General features: G+C 54.9%; 1 protein-coding gene across 6 annotated transcripts in view; it reads left to right on the top strand.

Moving 5' to 3' along the window:
* Positions 1-19196, top strand: part of CARD11 (caspase recruitment domain family member 11) — a 138517-nt gene that overhangs the window by 108077 nt on the left and 11244 nt on the right. For 5 of the 6 annotated variants that reach the window (XM_003819749.5, XM_034963554.3, XM_055115696.2 and 2 more), the window contains 11 exons: positions 1699-1875; positions 3653-3704; positions 6134-6216; positions 7510-7610; positions 9413-9465; positions 11804-11936; positions 12836-13037; positions 13409-13535; positions 16779-17019; positions 17805-17901; positions 19004-19099. In XM_003819749.5, the coding sequence (XP_003819797.1) occupies positions 1699-1875; positions 3653-3704; positions 6134-6216; positions 7510-7610; positions 9413-9465; positions 11804-11936; positions 12836-13037; positions 13409-13535; positions 16779-17019; positions 17805-17901; positions 19004-19099 (1362 nt within the window). The remainder of the gene's footprint in view (positions 1-1698; positions 1876-3652; positions 3705-6133; positions 6217-7509; positions 7611-9412; positions 9466-11803; positions 11937-12835; positions 13038-13408; positions 13536-16778; positions 17020-17804; positions 17902-19003; positions 19100-19196) is intronic. The other variant, XM_055115698.2, reaches the window with a different exon arrangement.

Genomic DNA, 19196 nt, shown 5'->3' with positions numbered 1-19196 from the left:
ATGCCTGTAATCTCAGCATTTTGGGAGGCTGAGGTGGGAGGATCGCTTTAGGGCAGGAGTTCAAGACCAGTCTGGGCAACAGAGCGAAAATTTTTAAAAATTTAAAAAATTAAAATTAAAAACATAAATAAGAAGATGCAGGGCGCCAGGTGCGGGGGTTCACGCCTGTAATCTCAGCACTTTGGGAGGTCGAGGCAGGTGGATCACGAGGTCAGGAGTTCAAGACCAGCCTGACCAACATGGTGAAACCCTGTCTCTACTAAAAATACAAAAAAATTAGCCAGGCGTGGTGGTGCGTGCCCATAGTCCCAGCTACTCGGGAGGCTGAGGCAGGAGAATCGCTTGAGCCCAGGAGGCGGAGGTTGCAGTGAGCCGAGATCACGCCACTGCACTCCAGCCTGGTGACAGAGCAAGACTCCATCTCAAAAAAAAAAAAGGCAAGCTTGACCTGGCCACTTCCTTGCTGGGCAGCCTCCGCCTTAGGAGCCTCAGTGCCCTCTAAGTGACCACAGCCAGCTGCTGGCCTCCCACTGGGGTTCCCCCGCACACCTGAACCGTCACTGGGTTTAAGACACCCTGCGGTCGTTACGGTTCCTAGTGCCTGTGAGTAAACCCTCATGTATGGACTATGTGAATTGCAGAGTGCATTTCCCAGCAGGGCTCCAGGCACTGAGAAATGAAGGAATGGCTCCTCCAGGGTAGATGTTATCACTATTATAGCTCTCGGTTTACCGAGTGCTGTCACGTGCAGGTGCCACGCAATGTGCCCTCTGTGCATTACCTCATTTACCCCGCGGAACTGTCCTGCATGGAAAGCATGCTCAGTGTCCTCATTTACAAAGGAAGGGACCCTGACCGGGCGCGGTGGCTCAGGCCTGTAATCCCAGCACTTTGGAAGGACCCACGTTCCCGGCTGCAGTTACAGCATGAACACAGGCCTGGCATGTAGCCCACTGTGCTGTCAGCAGGGCATGACCAGCGCTTCCATCCGTCTGCAGAGTGGGAGTCAAGGAGCAGCAGGGGGTTAACGGGGCACGCCAAGGTGGGCTGTGCACACCCAGGAGCTCTACTGCTATTTTGAGCCCCTGAAGGATTTTGCACAGGGAGTGGAACAAGACGCTTTGAGTCTGGAGGCAGCGCAGCATGAGGGTGCCATGTGGCTTTGTGGGCCACGTAGTTCCTTCATGCCACAGCACTCCGCTTCCTATTTTGTAAAAAGCGATTATCAACAACAACCTCTACTTGTCAGGAAGGATTCACTGAGGTGACAGCTATGAAGTACTCCAGACAGTACCTAGCACTGTGTGTGTGTGTTTTTTTTTAACATCATTCAGTCATTCTGAATATTTTTTATATGTTTAGCTCAGGCACAGGGCTAGAAATTGGAAATTTCATGGTGGCAGATGAGATGGAAGGGGCTGAGGCCAGGTAGGAGGCAATGCCTTTACCATTGTACAAGAAGACCGGGGCTTGCTTGGGAGACTGGACCAGAAGCCTGGGAGGAGGATGCATCATTAGGCTGGACTGATGGGGCTCAGTGTCTGGGGTTACGGTTGGGGTCAGGAAAGAAGAATGGCCAAAGTGAGCTTCATGCTCGGGTGGCCGAGGGAATGATGATGCCATCAGCCCAGCCATCTTGCCCACTGGTGGCGCATCGCCAAGCCCCACCACTAACGCCAGCTTTTTCTCTGTCCCCAGAGTCTGCCCAGGAACCTGCCAGTAACCATCATCTCTCAGGACTTTGGGGACGCCAGCCCCAGGACCAATGGTCAAGAAGCTGACGATTCTTCCACCTCGGAGGAGTCACCTGAAGACAGCAAGTACTTCCTGCCCTACCATCCGCCCCAGCGCAGGATGAACCTGAAGGGCATCCAGGTGCATGGGTGTGGAGGGAGGGGGCGCAGGTGCAGGGCAGAGGGTCTGTGAGCCAGGGGCCCCTGCAGGCGGCGATGGGGCAGCACAGCCACGCCTGCTTCTGGGTGGGTCTTGGGTGCCCAGACTGTGACTCACCCTATTTCAACCTTGTAAGCTGGAAATCCTGCGACTCGCTTCTTACTCATTTGTACATTTTTACTGATTTCCTCACTCTTATAAATGTAATAGACGTTAAAAGAGAGAGAAAGAAAGACAGTCTGGGCATGGTAGCTCACGCCTATAACCCCAGCACTTTGGGAGGCCAATGCGGGAGGATCGCTTGAGGTCAGGAGTTCCAGACCAGCCTGGGCAACATAGGAAGATCCAGTGTCTCAAAAGAAAAGAAAAGAAAAGAAAAAAAACAGCCAGGCATTGTGGTACGTACCTGTAGTCCCAGCTACTCAGGAAGCTGAGGCAGGAGGATCACTTGAGCCCAGGAGTTGGAGGCTGCTGTGAGCTATGATCGCACTACTATACTCCAGCCTGGGTGACAGAGCAAGACCCTGTCTCAATAATAAGAGAGAGAGAGAGAAAGGAAAGAAAGAGAAACGAAAGAAAGAGAAAGAAAAAAAGGAAAGGAAAGAAAGAAAGAAGGAAGGAAAGAAAGAAAGAAAAGAAAGAAAAAGAAAGAAAGAAAGAAAAAGAAAGAAAGAAAGAAAAAGAAAGAAAGAAAGATGGAAGGAGGGAAAGAGAATGAAATGAGCATCATTTCCAAATTCAGTCTTGGCGCAGTCGCTCACGCCTGTAATCCCAGCACTTTGGGAAGCTGAGGTGGACGGATCACCTGAGGTCAGGAGTTCGGGACCAGCCTGGCCAACATGGCGAAATCCCATCTCTACTAAAAATACAAAAATTAGCTGGGCGTGGTGGACACCTGTAGTCCCAGCTACTCAGGAGGCTGAGGCAGGAGAATCACTTGAACCCAGCAGGGCGGAGGTTGCAGTCAGCCGAGATCGCACCACTGCACTCCAGCCTGGGCAATAAAGCAAGACTCTGTCTCAAAAAAACAAACAAACAAAAAAAAAACCAATTCATTTGTTTATTCATCACATATGTATTGAGTCTATGTATTGAGTGCCAATCACATGCCCGTCACGTGTCAGGCACCATCCCGGGAGCTGGAGTTAGCAGTAATCCTGTCACTGTGCTCAGAATCTCGGGCAACCACGGCTGGCTCTCGATGGGGAGGGAATGAGTGAATGAATGAGATGCCACAGCAGGGCCTGACAATGCCTCTGCCTCTCCCAGCCTTGCACACGCCAAGCCAGAAGGCCTGAGGCAGCACATCTGAGCTGACTGAGACCCGGTTAGCACTCCAGGCCGGGGGTGGCCAGGGCACCTGCCCGGCAGCCTCACCGTCTTCTGAAACCTGCTCTGTGTCGTGTACCCAGCTCTGCTCAGCTTCACACTCCCCACACATCACTTGGTCCCCTCTGCCGCTCTTGGCTCCTGTCCTGTCTTCTGCCTTGAGCCATATTACACGGCCGCCCTGGGAGGAGAGCTTGTCTATACCAGCAGCTGCCTGATTCAAGCCCAGGGGAGCCGCTGTGTCTTGTCGTCCCGGCCGCGAGAGATGAGCATCGGTCCGTGTGCGTTCCGGGCTGACCCTGGTGGCCGTATGACGAGGGACACGATGGCTGGCCTCTCTCTATTTTTTTCTAAGCCCTAGTGACATGTGTCTAGGTCCCTGTTTGATTTGTGTCTTGTGTCTTGTTTCTTCCCCTCCCCTCCCTTTTAGCTGCAGAGAGCCAAATCCCCCATCAGCCTGAAGCGAACATCAGATTTTCAAGGTTAGTGAGACGCCCAGATCTCTCTTGGCCTGTCTCATCTGTCACTCTGTCCTTCTCGGTCCATCTGTTTCTCCCACTGTAACGAACAATCCTGCGCAGTAAACGTGGCGGGTTCTCGGGGGTCTCGGGGTGGTGAGGGTCCATCCAAATAGCAATTAATGTTCATCCTCATTCAAAGCAGGCAGGAGCCCCAACTGCTGAAAGTTCCCCTCTGTGGTTCCCTCCACGCTTCCCCGCCTCTCCCGGTGGGTCTGTCCGGAATCCCTGGTGCGTTAGCTGAACTGTGCGTTTTGCCCGTGGCTTCTCAGTGAGAGGACTCTTTGACCCTCTTCCAAGACTTTTGGCCGGCTGGTCCCCCACAGGACTTCACAGGAGGCTGGTTCATTCGTCAGTCCCTGGTTCTCCGAGACACACTGCCTTCAGAATCTTCTCTTTTGTCCTCACCATGTCTCTGGGAGTGACAGATTGGCTAGAAGGGTTTGCCTAAGCAAATCAAGCACCTACTATGTGCCAGGTGCTGGAAGGCCCAAGTAGATGCCCATAGACCCCACACACTCAGGCAGGGCCACAGCCAGGAGGTGGAAAGTGCATGGGTCCTGACAGTGGCTGGACAAAGGTCAGAGAAGGATCCATCAAGAAGGGCACACTTGGCCGGGTGGGGTGGCTCACACCTATAATCCCAGCACTCTGGGAGGCCAAGGCAGGCAGATCACCTGAGGTCAGGAGTTTGAGACCAGCCTGGTCAACATGGTGAAACCCTGTCTCTACTAAAAATACAAAAATTAGCCGCGCGTGGTGGCAGATGCCTGTAATCCCAGCTACTCGGGAGGCTGAGGCAGGAGAATCACTTGAGCCCAGGAGGCAGAGGTTGCAGTGAGCCAAGATGGCACCACTGCACTCCAGCCTGGGTGACACAGTGAGACGCTGTCTCAAAAAAAAGAAAGAAAGAAAAATGTGGGGGCGAGATGGACATTTAAACTGGGGCTGGAAAAGGGAGCCTTTTGGTGGAGGGACACAGTGTCCAGAAGGACTCCTCAGGTCAGAGAGGGGCCCATAAACAGAGGTGTGGAGACCAGGAGGTGCACAGGGCAGAAGCCGCCCTGCCACCCCAGAGCGTAAAGCAGGAGAGCACTGGGCTGAGACTGTGGGCGCCTCACTGAAGATATGGACTTCATCCTGCATGGCAAGGATGAAGCCTCCCCCAGGTGGCTTTGGGGTGGGCAGGAGAGTGAAGAGTGCAGACCTGTGCTTAAGGCCATTCTCTCTGGACACGGAGGGCAGCAGAGGGAGGCCAGGGCGGGGGGCCCCGTCCAGCTCCCTCACGGCCACATCCGGTGTCTCAATGGCCTTCTGTATCAGAAGGGAAGTGCAAAGGGCCTGGGGCCTGCAGGAAGCAGAGAAGGGGGTTGCATCACAGGGAAGGGACAGGATGAAGTGGCCATGGGGCTCCTCATCAGACCTTAATAGGCTGCCCAGTGCCAGGTGCTGGGGGCCCAGGGAAGGACAGCATATGGTTCCTCCCCACAAGGCATCCACTGATGGGGGTGCATGTACGTATATCTCTCTGTGCACACAACACGGGCACACACAGCAAGGGTGAGAGCAAGGAGGGGACACAGAGAGCAAAGCCATCTTAGGAGGGCTGAGAGGATGTGCACATGGTCCCCAGGCAACCCACCACAGAGCCAGGGGTTGGGGCAGGGACATCAAGGGAGGCTTCACTGAGGAGGTGACGGACTTGGCCCCCAGTTTGTCCTCATCCCCATCAGCCAGCCCTGCTTGTCAGGGAGAGGCAGAGTCCATGTTGATGGCGGAGAATTGGACAGGAAGACTCATGCCCCGGTTGTCCATTGTTCACAGAAAATGCCAGCCGGGGACCCCACACCAGTCCTCAGAGACACATGGCGTTGTCCAGCTTTGACCCAGGCTGCCCAGGGGGTGACCCTCGCTGGGAGCTGGATATGTTGGCAAACGAGACCCACCACCCCCTCCCCGCCAGGAGCCTACTGTGGTGGGGGGAGACAGGAAAAGAAGAGATGGTTTTATGCCTGTGATACCAGCGCTTTGGGAGGCCAAGGCAGGAGAATTGCTTGAGGCCGGGAGTTCAAGACCAGCCTGGGCAGCATAGCAAGACACCATCTCTATAAAAAATTTAATAAAAAGCAAGAGGAGGTTTTTGAGGGCTCTTTCTCCAGCAGATGCCACAGAGAGTGGAGTGAGCCCTCAAGGGAGAGAAGAGGCCCCAAACCCACCTCGTTAGAAGGAGGTTGGGGATGACGCCAGACAGCCCCATGTGCCTATGGGCCATGAGGCTGTGACTTCCCTTTCCCCACCTTTTCTCTTCCTCCCCTCTCTCTCTTCCATCTCAAACCCTCCCCGGCCCCCTTCTCCTTTCTCTGTCTCTCCCATCTCGTCTCCCGTGAGGACAGCCAAGGGGCACGAGGAAGAAGGCACGGACGCCAGCCCCAGCTCCTGCGGATCTCTGCCCATCACCAACTCCTTCACCAAGATGGTGAGCTGCAGCCTCTGCCCGATCTGCAGGTCCCCTCCATTGTCTCCTCCTGCAGAAGAGTGTCTGGGGCCCCAGTTCATGCCCACCACCCACTCTCCCTCCAGAGCTCATCCCCACCACCCTCTCCCCCTGCAGAATGCCATCCAGGGACCCAGCTTATCCCCACCACCCTCTCTCCCTCCAGAGTGCCATCCGGGGCACCAGCTCATCCCCCAACACCCTCTCCTGCTGCAGAGCACCGTCCCGGGGCCCCAGCCTCATCCACCCCACCAGCCCTGACCCACCTCGCCTTCCTCCCCAAGACCCAGCCTCTGAGCAGCGCTGCTGCCTGCTCTGGGCTGCAGCCCCAGCCTCCCTTATGTTTATTTAGAGAGGTTTCCACAGCCTCGCAATGTATTTACACCTTCTTGCCGCCTCCTTTCCCAATTTAACACTTGGTGGGAGGAGGAGCTGGGCCTCCCAGGGGCTGTCGCGCATGGCACAGGCCGTGAAAATTCTGCCGCAACTTCTCAGCCCCTGGCAACTCCCGCAGCCTGGGGAGCGGGCGGCAGGCAGGGCAGGGAGCTGTGAGCAGCTGGAGCCGCCGCAGAGCTGAGGCTCGGGGCCCCATCCCCAGCCCAGAACCCCTACCCGGGCAGAGCCGGGCAGGGTCCCAGCCACTGCATCCAGCACTGCCCACCCCCTGACAGGCAGCAGAAGGCCCAAGATTAGAGATTCTAACCCCAAGGGGAAGCCCTGGGAAGCTTGTCAGCTCAGCTTCCAAAATCAGGCCCTGGGGGAGGCAGAGATTTTATAATGAATGATTCCTGTCTGATGGCTGCCCTGGGTGGCAGAATCCCAGGCTCTTATTAAGAGCGGCTCTGGCCAGGAGCCAGCAGGCCTGGTTTCAAAGGTTGCCCTCCAGCAGCTGTGCCGTCCGGGGCACCATTGCCCTCCCCACGCCCCAGGCCCACACTGTTCACCATGTTTAGAGCAGGTGCCCACAGCAGGTGCAGCCCGGGGGCCTTGAGCTCAGCCTGTGCACCATGGCGAGGCAGCGCCCCAGTCCCCCAGCCGGCCGGCTCCCGCCTGCGTCCTCCCTGTGAGCAGATGTGCGAGCAGATGTGCTTCAAGCTCGGCGGCTGCGGCCGCTCCGGGCTGAGCACAAGCCTCCTCCAGCCAAGGTCGCCGCCGAGAGCCGGCTCGCTGCCTCCATGCCTCCTGAGTAGGAGGCGGGCATGATTTTGCATTGAATTGAGTCCCTGCGTGTGTGATATTTGTGCACCCGTAACATGTGTGTGTCTGTGTCTGAAGCAGCCCCCACGGAGCCGCAGCAGCATCATGTCAATCACCGCCGAGCCCCCGGGAAACGACTCCATCGTCAGACGCTACAAGGAGGACGCGCCCCATCGCAGGTGGGTGGCAGGTGAGGGAGGACTGGGCGTTTGCCCCGTGCCACCATGCCAAGCCTCCTTACCCCGTCTCTGGGCCAGTCCACGCTTGCTGACCCAGCTGTCCTCGAAGCAACCCTGAAAGGCAGGGTACTGCTCATTGCACAGATGAGGAGGCTGAGGCTCAAAGGAGGGAAGCGGCCTCCCCAGGTTCACCCAGCTGCCTGTCCAAGGACAAAACCTATGACCCGTGGCTCCATGCTGCCCAGAAATCAGGTTCCCGGGCCCCACAGCCCCAGGGCTTGGCTTTTTCTGCCAAAGAATAAGAAACTCACAGCTGGGCATGGTGGCTCACACCTGTAATCCCAGCACTTTGGGAGGCCGAGGCAGGTGGATCACCTGAGGTCAGGAGTTCAAGACCAGCCTGACCAATATGGTGAAACCCCATCTCTGGTAAAATTACAAAAAATTAGCTGGGTGTGGTGGCATGTGCCTGTAATCCCAGCTACTCGGGAGGCTGAGGCAGGAGAATAGCTTGAATCCGGCAGGTGGAGGTTGCACTGAGCCGAGATCATGCCCCTGCACTCCAGCCTGGGTGACAGAGCGAGACTCCATCTCAAAAAAAAAAAAAAAAGAAACTCATGAATGGCTTCTCCAATCTCCTCTCCCACCTTCCTTACTTCCTAAAAACCATTAGTGTCCTCACAAGGAGAACCACAGTAGAAGTATGCCTGGGCAACGGGTGTTTCCAGCCTGCCAGGGTTTGGCACATCACCTACAAAGTCAGAGGTTGTTGGGCGGTTTCCAGAAGGGCAGAGAGCAAGCAGTGGCCTTGGAGGCTGGATCCACACCCCCGGTCCCACTGGGGCCTGGGTTTGGGCCTCTTAGCATGGCCTTCCCTGGCTGGCTCCAGAGATCAGCAGCAAAGACCTGCACTAGGCCGGGCACAGTGGCTTACGCCTGTAATCCCAACACTTTGGGAGGCTGAGGCGGGTGGATCACCTGAGGTCAGGAGTTCAAGACCAGACTGGCCAACATGGCAAAACCCCATCTCGACTAAAAATTAAAAAAATAAAAAATAAAAATAGCTGGGCATGGTGGCATGCACCTGTAATCCTAGCTACTGGGGAGGCTGAGGCAGGAGAATCGCTTGAACCCGGGAGGCAGAGGTTGCAGTGAGCCAAGATCGCACCATTGCACTTCAGCCTGGGTGACAGGAGCAAAACTCCATCTCAAAAATTTAAAAAAAAAAAAAAAATCAGACCCACGCCAGCCCCTCCACCAGCAGCTGTGTTGTGGGGGCACCCTCTGGCCAGCCAGGGGCAGGTGTTGAAAGCAGCTTTCAGAAGCCACATGTGGCGTCTGCATGAAAGCACCTGCACCTTGAAGCACTACTGCAAAAACCACATGCAGACAATTGAGAACTCCAGAGCACAGCAAGCTTGCTGTGTCCACTCCGGCTGAAGGGCGCTCAGCTCCCAAACCCATCACACAGGGCAGATGGATCTCTGTCCTGTACCACGTCGGAGAAGAGTGAGAGAGACGTGAACAGCAGGTGGGGCCGGCAGGGCCTCTGTTCACCTGCCCTGGCTTTCCTCCTCCCCTGCTGGAAGAGGCAATCTCCAAGACCTCCAGGCCACCCACCCTTCCAGGGAGCCTCCTGCCTACTCCACCCTTCCTTGTCCCAACCTCCTCCACTCACACTGCCCTTTCAGAAGCAAGGCCACTCGGAAGCCTGGAACCTTCCAGAAGCTTCTCTCTCCCTCGCCTGCGTGTGCACACACACTCACATGCATGCTTCCCCCGCCCTCCCTTGTGTCTTGCAGCACAGTCGAAGAAGACAATGACAGCGGCGGGTTTGACGCCTTAGATCTGGATGGTACGTGCCTCTCAGATCCAGGAGGGTCCTAGGTAGGACGGGTCACAGAGGGTCACAGGTGGAGGGTCACAGGTCCTTAAGACCCACTATGTGGAATGGACTCAGAGTCGCTCTTGAACACAAAAGATAAGCCTCTGTCCCCCATTGGGCTTGCCCATGGCTGAGAGATGCCCTGTGAGCTTGTTCTTTATCTTGTAGGTAATGGGGGCCCATCCAGCTGCTGTGCAGAGGGTGCGAGCTAGGTCTGGGCTTTTAAAAACGTAGCTCTCGCATACTCTAGCCAGGCACCATGGAGGGGCTCGACCTGCATACCTGATCCAGTTTAATCTCAACAACCACTCTCAGAAATGCTATTGTTACCCTCATTTTATAGATAAAGAAAGGAGCCTCAGAGACAGGAAAGAACAGGAGGGCAGAGAGTGGGCTGGGAGCAGGGAGTTCTCATGCGAAATTCATGTGTTGAGCTGTTAACCAGCCTCTGCAAAAGGAATACAGAATGCAGATGGAGAGGCCGACATTGGAGGGGCAAGGCCAGGGGGAGAGGCCGAACTTGGAGGTGCAAGGCTGAGGGGAGAGGCCAACATTGGAGGTGCAAGGCTGTGGGGAGAGGCCAACATTGGAGGTGCAAGACTGTGGGGAGAGGCCAACATTGGAGGTGCAAGGCTGTGGGGAGAGGCCAACATTGGAGGTGCAAGGCTGTGGGGAGAGGCCAACATTGGAAGGGCAAGGCCAGGGAGAGAGGCCGACTTTGGAGGTACAAGGCTGTGGGGAGAGAGGCCAACATTGGAAGGGCAAGGCCAGGGAGAGAGGCCGACCTTGGAGGTGCAAGGCTGAAGGAAGAGGCCAACATTGGAGGTGCAAGGCTGTGGGGAGAGAGGCCGACATTGGAAGGGCAAGGCCAGGGAGAGAGGCCGACCTTGGAGGTGCAAGGCTGTGGGGAGAGAGGCCGACATTGGAAGGGCAAGGCCAGGGGAACAGGTCGACATTGGAGGGGCAAGGCAGGATGGGGAGAAGTAGGGAGGGTGAAGGCGGGCTTGCAGGGTCACCACCTTCAAGCCTGTCTCAGCACCGAGGGAGGGTGGCAGCATCCCCTGGCCCCGACAGAGCTGGCAGCAGGGGAGACTGTGGCTCAGAGTCCTCCAGGTGTGCCCTGCCAGCCCCCTCTCTTCCAGGGCTCCCCCAGCCTTTGCCAGCTAAGGCTGCCAACCGATGAAACAAAAGATGAGTGGTCCTCCTTAATGGGGAAGCATCAGCGCTACCAAGTGTTAAAGAGAGGTTAGCCCCTAATCGAGGCTGGGTAATGAGAAGAATTGAAAGAGTTTTGGAAAGGGGAGAGAATCCCGGGCAACCGTCCAAAGTATTTTGCAGTGTCGGGAAAAATTCCATTTGCAGAGAAGCCTTTGTTATCAGCCCCGAGCAGATTTGTAGTTCTCTCCATCCCAGCCACCCAGAGCTCTGGGCAGTGGGTGTCTTTCCCCCAGGTGTTCTGGGTCCACCTGGGGTGAGAAGATAGGGAGGGGCTCCTATCAGGGTCAGACCCTCCTCTTCCCGCCCTGCTTCAGGCCCCTGCGGGCCAGGAAGCTGATGGATGATGGTGAGGCCTTAGGGTCCCAAAATGAAAATCTGGGGGCCCAATTCAAGAACAGAATGAAGCCAGCCGCGGTGCCTCATGCCTGTAATGCCAGCACTCTGAGAGGCCAAGGCCGGTGGATCACTGGAGGCCAGGAGGGGTGACATAGCAAGACCCTGTCTCTACAAAAAAAATAATTAGCCAGGCATGGTGGCATATGCCTGTAGTCCCAGCTCCTTGGAAAGCCAAGAGAGGAGGATGGCTTGAGCCCAGAAATTCAAAACCAGCCTGGACAGCATAGTGAGACCCCATCTCTATAAAAAAAATTTTTTTTTAAATTATCCAGACATGGTGGTGCACACCTGTAGTCCCAGCTACTCCAGAGGCTGAGGCAGGAGGATCACTTGAGCCCAGGAGGTTGAAGCTGCAGTGAGCTGTGATTACACCATCACACTGCAGCCTGGGCAACAGAACAAGACCCTCTCTCAAAAAAAAAAAAATCTTAAAAACCAGATACCTGAGAAGGCTTCCCACTAAGAGGAAGCTCCTGGAGGTTGGAGAACGTCTGTGTTGGAGACATTCAATGCAGGACTCAGCCATCTGCGCCAGGGAACCTCAGAGACCCGTCTCCTGGGAGGCTGCCTGGGAAGAGTAGGGAAGGAGGGCTCCGAGCCTGCCCCCAGTGCCGGGACCAGCCCAGCAGGTCCCAGGGCTGTCTCCAGAGCTCCCCGCCACCCCTGGTACTGATGGGCCCTCGTCCCTCTGCAGATGACAGTCACGAACGCTACTCCTTCGGACCCTCCTCCGTTCACTCCTCCTCCTCCTCCCACCAATCCGAGGGCCTGGATGCCTACGACCTGGAGCAGGTCAACCTCATGTTCAGGAAGTTCTCTCTGGAAAGGTACCCCAGTGAAGGGGAAGCCGGGGTTGAGGGTGGGGATGGGATAAAGACCCCTTGCCCCCTCGCTCTCTTACAAAGGGGACCATTCATGTGGGCCTTGTTCTCCTAGAGCCAGAACCAGAATTGTAGCATTCCCGAGTCAGAAATCACTTCCTGGCTGGGCGCATTGCTCACACCTATAATCCCAGGACTTTGGGAGGCCAAGGCGGGAGGATTGCTAGAGCCCAGGAGCTCCAGACCAGCCTGGGCAACAAGCAAGACCCCATCTCTACAAAATAATTTAAACATTAGCTAGGCATGATGGCACACACCTGTAGTCTCAGCTACTCAGGAGGCTGAGGCAGGAGGATCACTTGAGCCCAGGAGGTTGAGCCTGCAGTGAGCTGTGATTGCACCACTGCACTCCAGCCTGGGCGACGGAGCAAGACCCTGTCTCAAAAAAAAGAAATCACTTCCTCTGACCTCCCAAGTGTCCAGGTGCGGAAACCGAGGCCCACAGAGGAAGGGGCTTGCCCAAGGCCATGCAGCATGGCAGAGGCAAAGAAGTGGGACCCAGATACCCAGCAGTCCCCATCCATGACACACTGGAGCCCAGTGGGCCGCGCTCAAGAGGACCCTCCTAACATGGCCCTTGCCAGTCCCAGCACGGCCGCTGCGGCCACAGAGGGTGCCTCAGCTCCTCTCCTCATCTGCATTTCTCGCAGCAGGAGCCACTTGTGAGCTCTCACTTCCCTTAGCCATTAAGGGCCTTCTCGGAGCCAGGACACCCAGGCGCCTGATGACCACAGGAGGCCATGCCACCGGGGTCCTGGCGCCCACCACCAACCCCCGGTGTGTCCCAGTAGGGCTTTTCTCTTTTCAGCCCAGCTGCCTAACTGACATTCTGTTTCCTGCTGCAGACCCTTCCGGCCTTCAGTCACCTCTGTGGGGCACGTGCGGGGCCCAGGGCCCTCGGTGCAGCACACGACGCTGAATGGCGACAGCCTCACCTCCCAGCTCACCCTGCTGGGGGGCAACGCGCGAGGGAGCTTCGTGCACTCGGTCAAGCCTGGCTCTCTGGCCGAGAAAGCCGGCCTCCGTGAGGGCCACCAGCTGCTGCTGGTGAGGGGATGGCGGCAAGGGAGGTGGCTGCAACTGTAGTGTCAGTGGTGACATTTAGGAGCCCCTAAGCCTTGCATTCAGCCACGGATCCCCGGGCAGGAGGAGGGAGCTGGAAGGTGGTCAGACCATCGGCATTGTGGGGCCCTTCTCTCCCCAGCTCCCCGCCCACGCTTCTGCATCCTGCAAGCTCCCAGGGTGCAGGCAGGAGGCAGGTGCACCCCCCTGAGCAAGATGCTTTCTCCCCCTGTTGGCACTGAGCTAGTCTTTGTTCAGGGAGAGATGGTTTTTTTCCCAATGTACAGAGAGCGGTCTCGCTCCTGCAGCTCTGCTGCCTGTGGGGCCAGGAGACAAATGCTGTCTCTGCTCTCCAGCTAGAAGGCTGCATCCGAGGCGAGAGGCAGAGTGTCCCGTTGGACACATGCACCAAAGAGGAAGCCCACTGGACCATCCAGAGGTGCAGCGGCCCCGTCACGCTGCACTACAAGGTCAACCACGAAGGTGAGACCTCCCTCCACCGTCCGGAGCGACCCTTGGCCAGGGAGGCAAGTCTCTGACCTGGACAAGTTACCTCGCCACCTAGAGCCTCTGCTTGCTCGTCTGTTCAGTGGAAGGCATGGGCACTTCCTGGCAGCATCACGAGGTGCAGGGGCAGGTCTAGGAGAGCACACAGTGATGGCGATAGCTGTGAGCAGGGCTTTGCTGTCTCACGCTGGCTCTTTGGCCACGTCTGCACGCACCTGCCCACGTGTCTCGGGCTGCCCGCCGGGTCACAGTGGACACGGCATCCCCAGCCTCAGGCACACCTGTTGGAGCCCCGGCTGGCCCAGCTCAGCCCTCTCTCCCTGGCAAGTGGAAGTTGCCTCCTCTCTCGGGCTTCCCATTCCTGATGTCCGTAGGCAGCAGCTCTAGGGTCAGTCTGCCCACGGACTGGGCATGGAGAAACAGAGGTTCCCTGTCAGGTCCTGCTGGGGGATTCCTGGCTTTGTTCAGCGTATCTCAGAAGCCTGCTCACCCACCAGGCCGGGGGCCATAGCAATGGCTACCTGAGCTCTCTGCCTCCTATGAGAACAGAACCTACAAAGAGGACCCTGTTGGAGTGAACTTTCTTTCCCTGGAATTCCAGACTGCAGGGCTGTGCTGCTGCACAACCCTGGGGGGCGCTGCTCACATCATATTCTGTGGCACTGCTGGCCAGGGGGCCCAGAGATTTCTCTACCCAGGACCAAGACCACTGAAGCACATCCTGGGCCCCAGGATTCTTGCTCTGTGATCCCCCTGCTCCGGGGCAGGCGGGCCTCACCCTCGCTTTTCACGGGGCCCCCAGCATCGTTTGAATGGGCTCTCCTCCTTCTCGGCCAAGACTCCTGGGCTGTGAGCTCTGAGCTTTGTTTTCTGCTCTGAACAAGTCTGAGTTCTTGTTCTCACCTCTGGGTTTTTCTACATGATTATCTCTGCAGCTGGATCTTATTTTTAACCACCAGGGCTCATGAATGTTTCAGCAGAGAATAAATAGCCAGTTTCTCTCTATCCACTCTCCAGAGCCGCCTGCTTGAGCTCCTTCCCGGCAGTGCCCTGCCTGTGCAAAGACAATAATGATGCTCTGTCCCTACATGCAGGACAGGCTTCTCTCCGATGGTGCACCCTGATCTTCCAGCCCAGCAGAAAATCTGTGGGCCTGCAGAATATGATGTGAGCAGCAACCCCCAAGCCCGGAGCTGCACAGCAGCACAGCCCTGCAAGTCCGGAATTCCAGGGAAAGAAAGTTCATTCCGGCAGGGTCCTGTGTGCAGGTTCCGTTTTCATAGGAGGCAGAGAACTCAGATAGCGATCATGGTGGCCCCTGGCCAGGTGGATGGGCAGGATTCTGAGATGTGCTGGACAAGGCCAGGATCCCCCGGACGGACCTGACAGGGAACCCCTGTTTCTCCATGCACAGTGGTGGGAACATTCATCAGATAATCCAGCTGGCTGGCACGGCCCTGGAATGTGGGCGTGGACATTCGACAAGCTACTCTGGTTATTAGAACCATTTTAGCTTCTGCAGTATTATACAGCCCTCAGCATGTGGGGCTGATGTGGGGGTTTATATTACGGTTTGATATCATAGCAGAGCTTGCTGCATTTGTTGCGTTCATGGTTTATGCACTGCTCCCTCACAAAGTATTTGCAAAACTTTACTTGGGAGGTTGACGACATTTAAATAAGGTTAGAATGACGTGCCATGGTCTCTTTGGGAAACCATTTGGCAGTATCTTCTAAAGATAGATAGATAGAAGATAGATAGATAGATAGATAGATAGATAGATAGATAGATAGAAGATAGATAGAAGATAGATAGATAGAAGTAGAAGATAGATAGATAGATAGAAGATAGATAGAAGATAAATAAGTAGAAGATAGATAGATAGATAGATAGATAGATGATAGATAATGGATACATAGATGGATGATGGATGGGTAAGTAGATAGATGATAGAAGATAGATAGATAGATAGATGATAGATAATGGATACATAGATGGATGATGGATGGATAAGTAGATAGATGGAGAGATAGATAGATAGAAGATAGATAGATAGATGATAGATAATGGATACGTAGATGGATGATGGATGGATAAGTAGATAGATGATAGATAGAAGATAGATAGATAGATGATAGATAATGGATACATAGATGGATGATGGATGGATAAGTAGATGATTAGATGGATAGATAGATAATGGATACATAGATGGATGATGGATGGATAAGTAGATAGGTGATAGATAGATAGATAGAGATAGATAGTTAGATAGATAGATAGATAGATAGATAGATAGATAGATAGATAGATATTCTATGACCAAGTAATTCCACTTCTGTGTATGTACCCAAGAGAAATGGGCACACATATCCATAGATAGACAAATAATAGGTAGAAAGATAATAGATAGATGAATAGATAGATATTCTATGACCAAGTAATCCCACTTCTGTATATATACCCAAGAGAAATGAGCACGTATATCCACAGACAGCAGTGTGTATGAATAACTCATAGCAGAGTTGTTCACAATAGCCCAAAACTGCAAACAATGCAAATTGCACATGGGAGAATGGATATATCCACGTACCATGGAGTACTATACACCAGTGAAAAAGAGCACCCTCCAGCTACATTGCAGCATCACAGACAAATCTCACAGGCATAATGTTGAACAGTGGAAGCTGGAAGTGAAGAGAACATATACTGTTTGGTTCCACTTACATGAAATGAGATTCAGCTTATTTATAGCAACGTCGGTTAGGAAGATGCTTCTCCTTAGGAAAGGTACTGACAGAGAGGGTTCTGGTTGTTGCTGCCCGCACATATACATTTGTGGAAATTCATTGAACTGAGTACTTAAGAATTTATGCAGTTTACTGTATGCGAGTTGTGGAACAATGAAAAAAATAAAAAACAAACAAGTGCTGTATAATGGTGGGGAAGTATGAAGAGTGTAGCGGGAATGCTAGTAAAGGTGATCATTGCAACTTGGCAAAAATTTTAGCTCTGAGCTTCCTGGCAGCCAAGACAAAAAGGGAAACTGGTTAACAACATGGCTACCTTCACTGGGGAGGTAGAACTTTCCCCTGGCTATGAGCTCTAAGAGCAGCATACTGCACAGGCACGGTGGTGAGGAAAGCTGCTGTAGGAGCAGCTCTGATGGTCGGGGGACCCCATACCGATAGACAGCTGGAGCATCTTTCCCTCCGCAGGGTACCGGAAGCTGGTGAAGGACATGGAGGATGGCCTGATCACATCGGGGGACTCGTTCTACATCCGGCTGAACCTGAACATCTCCAGCCAGCTGGACGCCTGCACCATGTCCCTGAAGTGTGACGATGTTGTGCACGTCCGTGACACCATGTACCAGGACAGGCACGAGTGGCTGTGCGCGCGGGTCGACCCTTTCACAGACCATGACCTGGATATGGGCACCATACCCAGCTACAGCCGGTGAGGCCAGAATCAGGGCGGGGCCTCCGTTTCCCTGAGTCTATGGAGGACCAGGCAGGGGGCTGCGGATGCCACGAACATCAGCAGAGGGGCTTATAGAGAAGCCCAGGCCAAAGAAGGCCACTGCTTTCCCTGTTTCACAGTGAGGTCCCCCCAGGCCCTCCTCCTCCAGGAAGCCCTTCCTGCCTCCTCAGAGATGTTTCTCTCAACCTTCACTAGAATCCTGTAGAATCCTTTTCCATCTGGTAGTGACCAGACCACTCAATTCTATGCTGTCTTGCTGGGTTCACTAGTCATTTCTTTTCCATAGACCTCATCCCGACAACGACGTTGTCCTTATAACAGCGCTAGCCCCCAAGGACTGAGCACAGGTAGTGTGTCGGGCACACAGCAGGCATCTGGAAGCATCTGTAAGACTGTAACACTACACATCCATACCACAGCATCTATGAGACCATAACACCACACCTCAGGCCAGTCCTCGAAGGCAAGCATCATCACACCAGATTTACAGAGGAGGAGACCGTGGCTCAGAGGGGTTCGGCCACTTTGCTGCATCCCCACAGCAAGCCAGTGCTGGAGGTGGGATCCAAACACAGATACCAGGAGCCACATCTTCTCCCCGGGTGCCCCCTGGGCTCAGAGCGCACACCAGCCACAGGGCCATCCCTACACAGAGTCGGACACGCGCCCCACCCATGCCAGTGCGGTGCTCCGGCCCCGCTGGCTTCCCGGTGCTTGGCCCTTGAATTTCAGCCCCTGAGGCTCCTCTCTTCATTCCCCAGAGCCCAGCAGCTCCTCCTGGTCAAACTGCAACGCCTGATGCACCGAGGCAGCCGGGAGGAGGTGGACGGCACCCACCACACCCTGCGGGCACTCCGGGTAGGTCTGCCAAGCACCCTGTGGGGGCAGCAGGGGCAGGGATCTCGCCAGCTTCAAACCTACCTCCCGAGTCTTTTTTAGAGGCAGTAACAAATGCAATCCATCCGTATTGGGATGATGAATTCTAGGGAACTTGGTTCCTTGGTTCCTTAGGAATGAGACGCTCCCTATAGAAGGAGCCCCATCCTCTCATGCCCTCCCACAGGTCCTGACTTTCCAGGACAAGGGGTTGGTGTCTGGCCGGGTACAGTGACTCACGCCTGTAATCCTAGCACTTTGGGAGACCAAGGTGGGCAGATCACTTGAGGTCAGGAGTTCAAGACCAGCCTGGCCAACATGGTGAAACCTTGTCTCTACTAAAAACACAAAAATTAGCCAGGCATGGTGGTGGGCGCCTGTAATCTCAGCTACTCAGGAGGCTGAGACAGAAGAATCACTTGAACCTGGGAGGCAGAGGTTGCAGTGAGCCAAGATCGTGCCACTGCACTCCAGCCTGGGCGGCAGAGCAAGACCCTGTCTCAAAACAAAAACAAGGCTGGGCGCAGTGGCTCATGCCTGTCATCCCAGCACCTTGGGAGGCAGAGGCAGGAGGATCATGAGGTCAAGAGATCGAGACCATCCTGGCCAACATGGTGAAACCCCATCTCTACTAAAAATACAAAAATTAGCCGGGTATGGTGGTGCGCCTGTAATCCCAGCTTCTCGGGAGGCTGAGGCAGGAGAATCGCTTGAACCTGGGAGGTGGAGGTTGCAGTGAGCAGAGATCATGCCACTGAACTCCAGCCTGGTGACAGAGCGAGACTCTGTCTCAAAAAAAAGATGAGCCTAGGTTTCTGGCTCCAGCTGGACTGCAGGCCTTTGCTCTACCATCCCTGGTCTCTGTTGAAGCAAATCACCTCTCTCACAAGTCTCCAGGACTCCTCTCCCCTACCCCGCCTGCCCCTGCCTGCCCCTGCCCCTTGCCTGCAGCCTTTTGATTTCCCTAAGAAAGCGTTAGCACGGAGGGGGCTTGAGGACAGGTCTCCAGTTCTCACCAGCATCATTGTGTTCTCACCTCCTGCCAAGCCCAGCAGGGCCTGACTGATTGATAAATTCATTTCAGAACACCCTGCAGCCGGAAGAAGCGCTTTCAACAAGCGACCCTCGGGTCAGCCCCCGTCTCTCGCGAGCAAGCTTCCTTTTTGGCCAGCTCCTTCAGGTAAGGCTCTCCGGAGCACCTACCGACTTTTCAATCATATTCTGCTGTGGCCCTGCCCTCTCCCCACTGAGAAGAGACACCCGAATCAAAATAACCA

This window comes from Pan paniscus, chromosome 6 (assembly GCF_029289425.2).
Source record: "Pan paniscus chromosome 6, NHGRI_mPanPan1-v2.0_pri, whole genome shotgun sequence".
NCBI classification, from domain to species: domain Eukaryota; kingdom Metazoa; phylum Chordata; class Mammalia; order Primates; family Hominidae; genus Pan; species Pan paniscus.
Note: the sequence above shows the minus strand (reverse complement) of the source record. Positions and strands in the feature narration are given on the sequence as shown.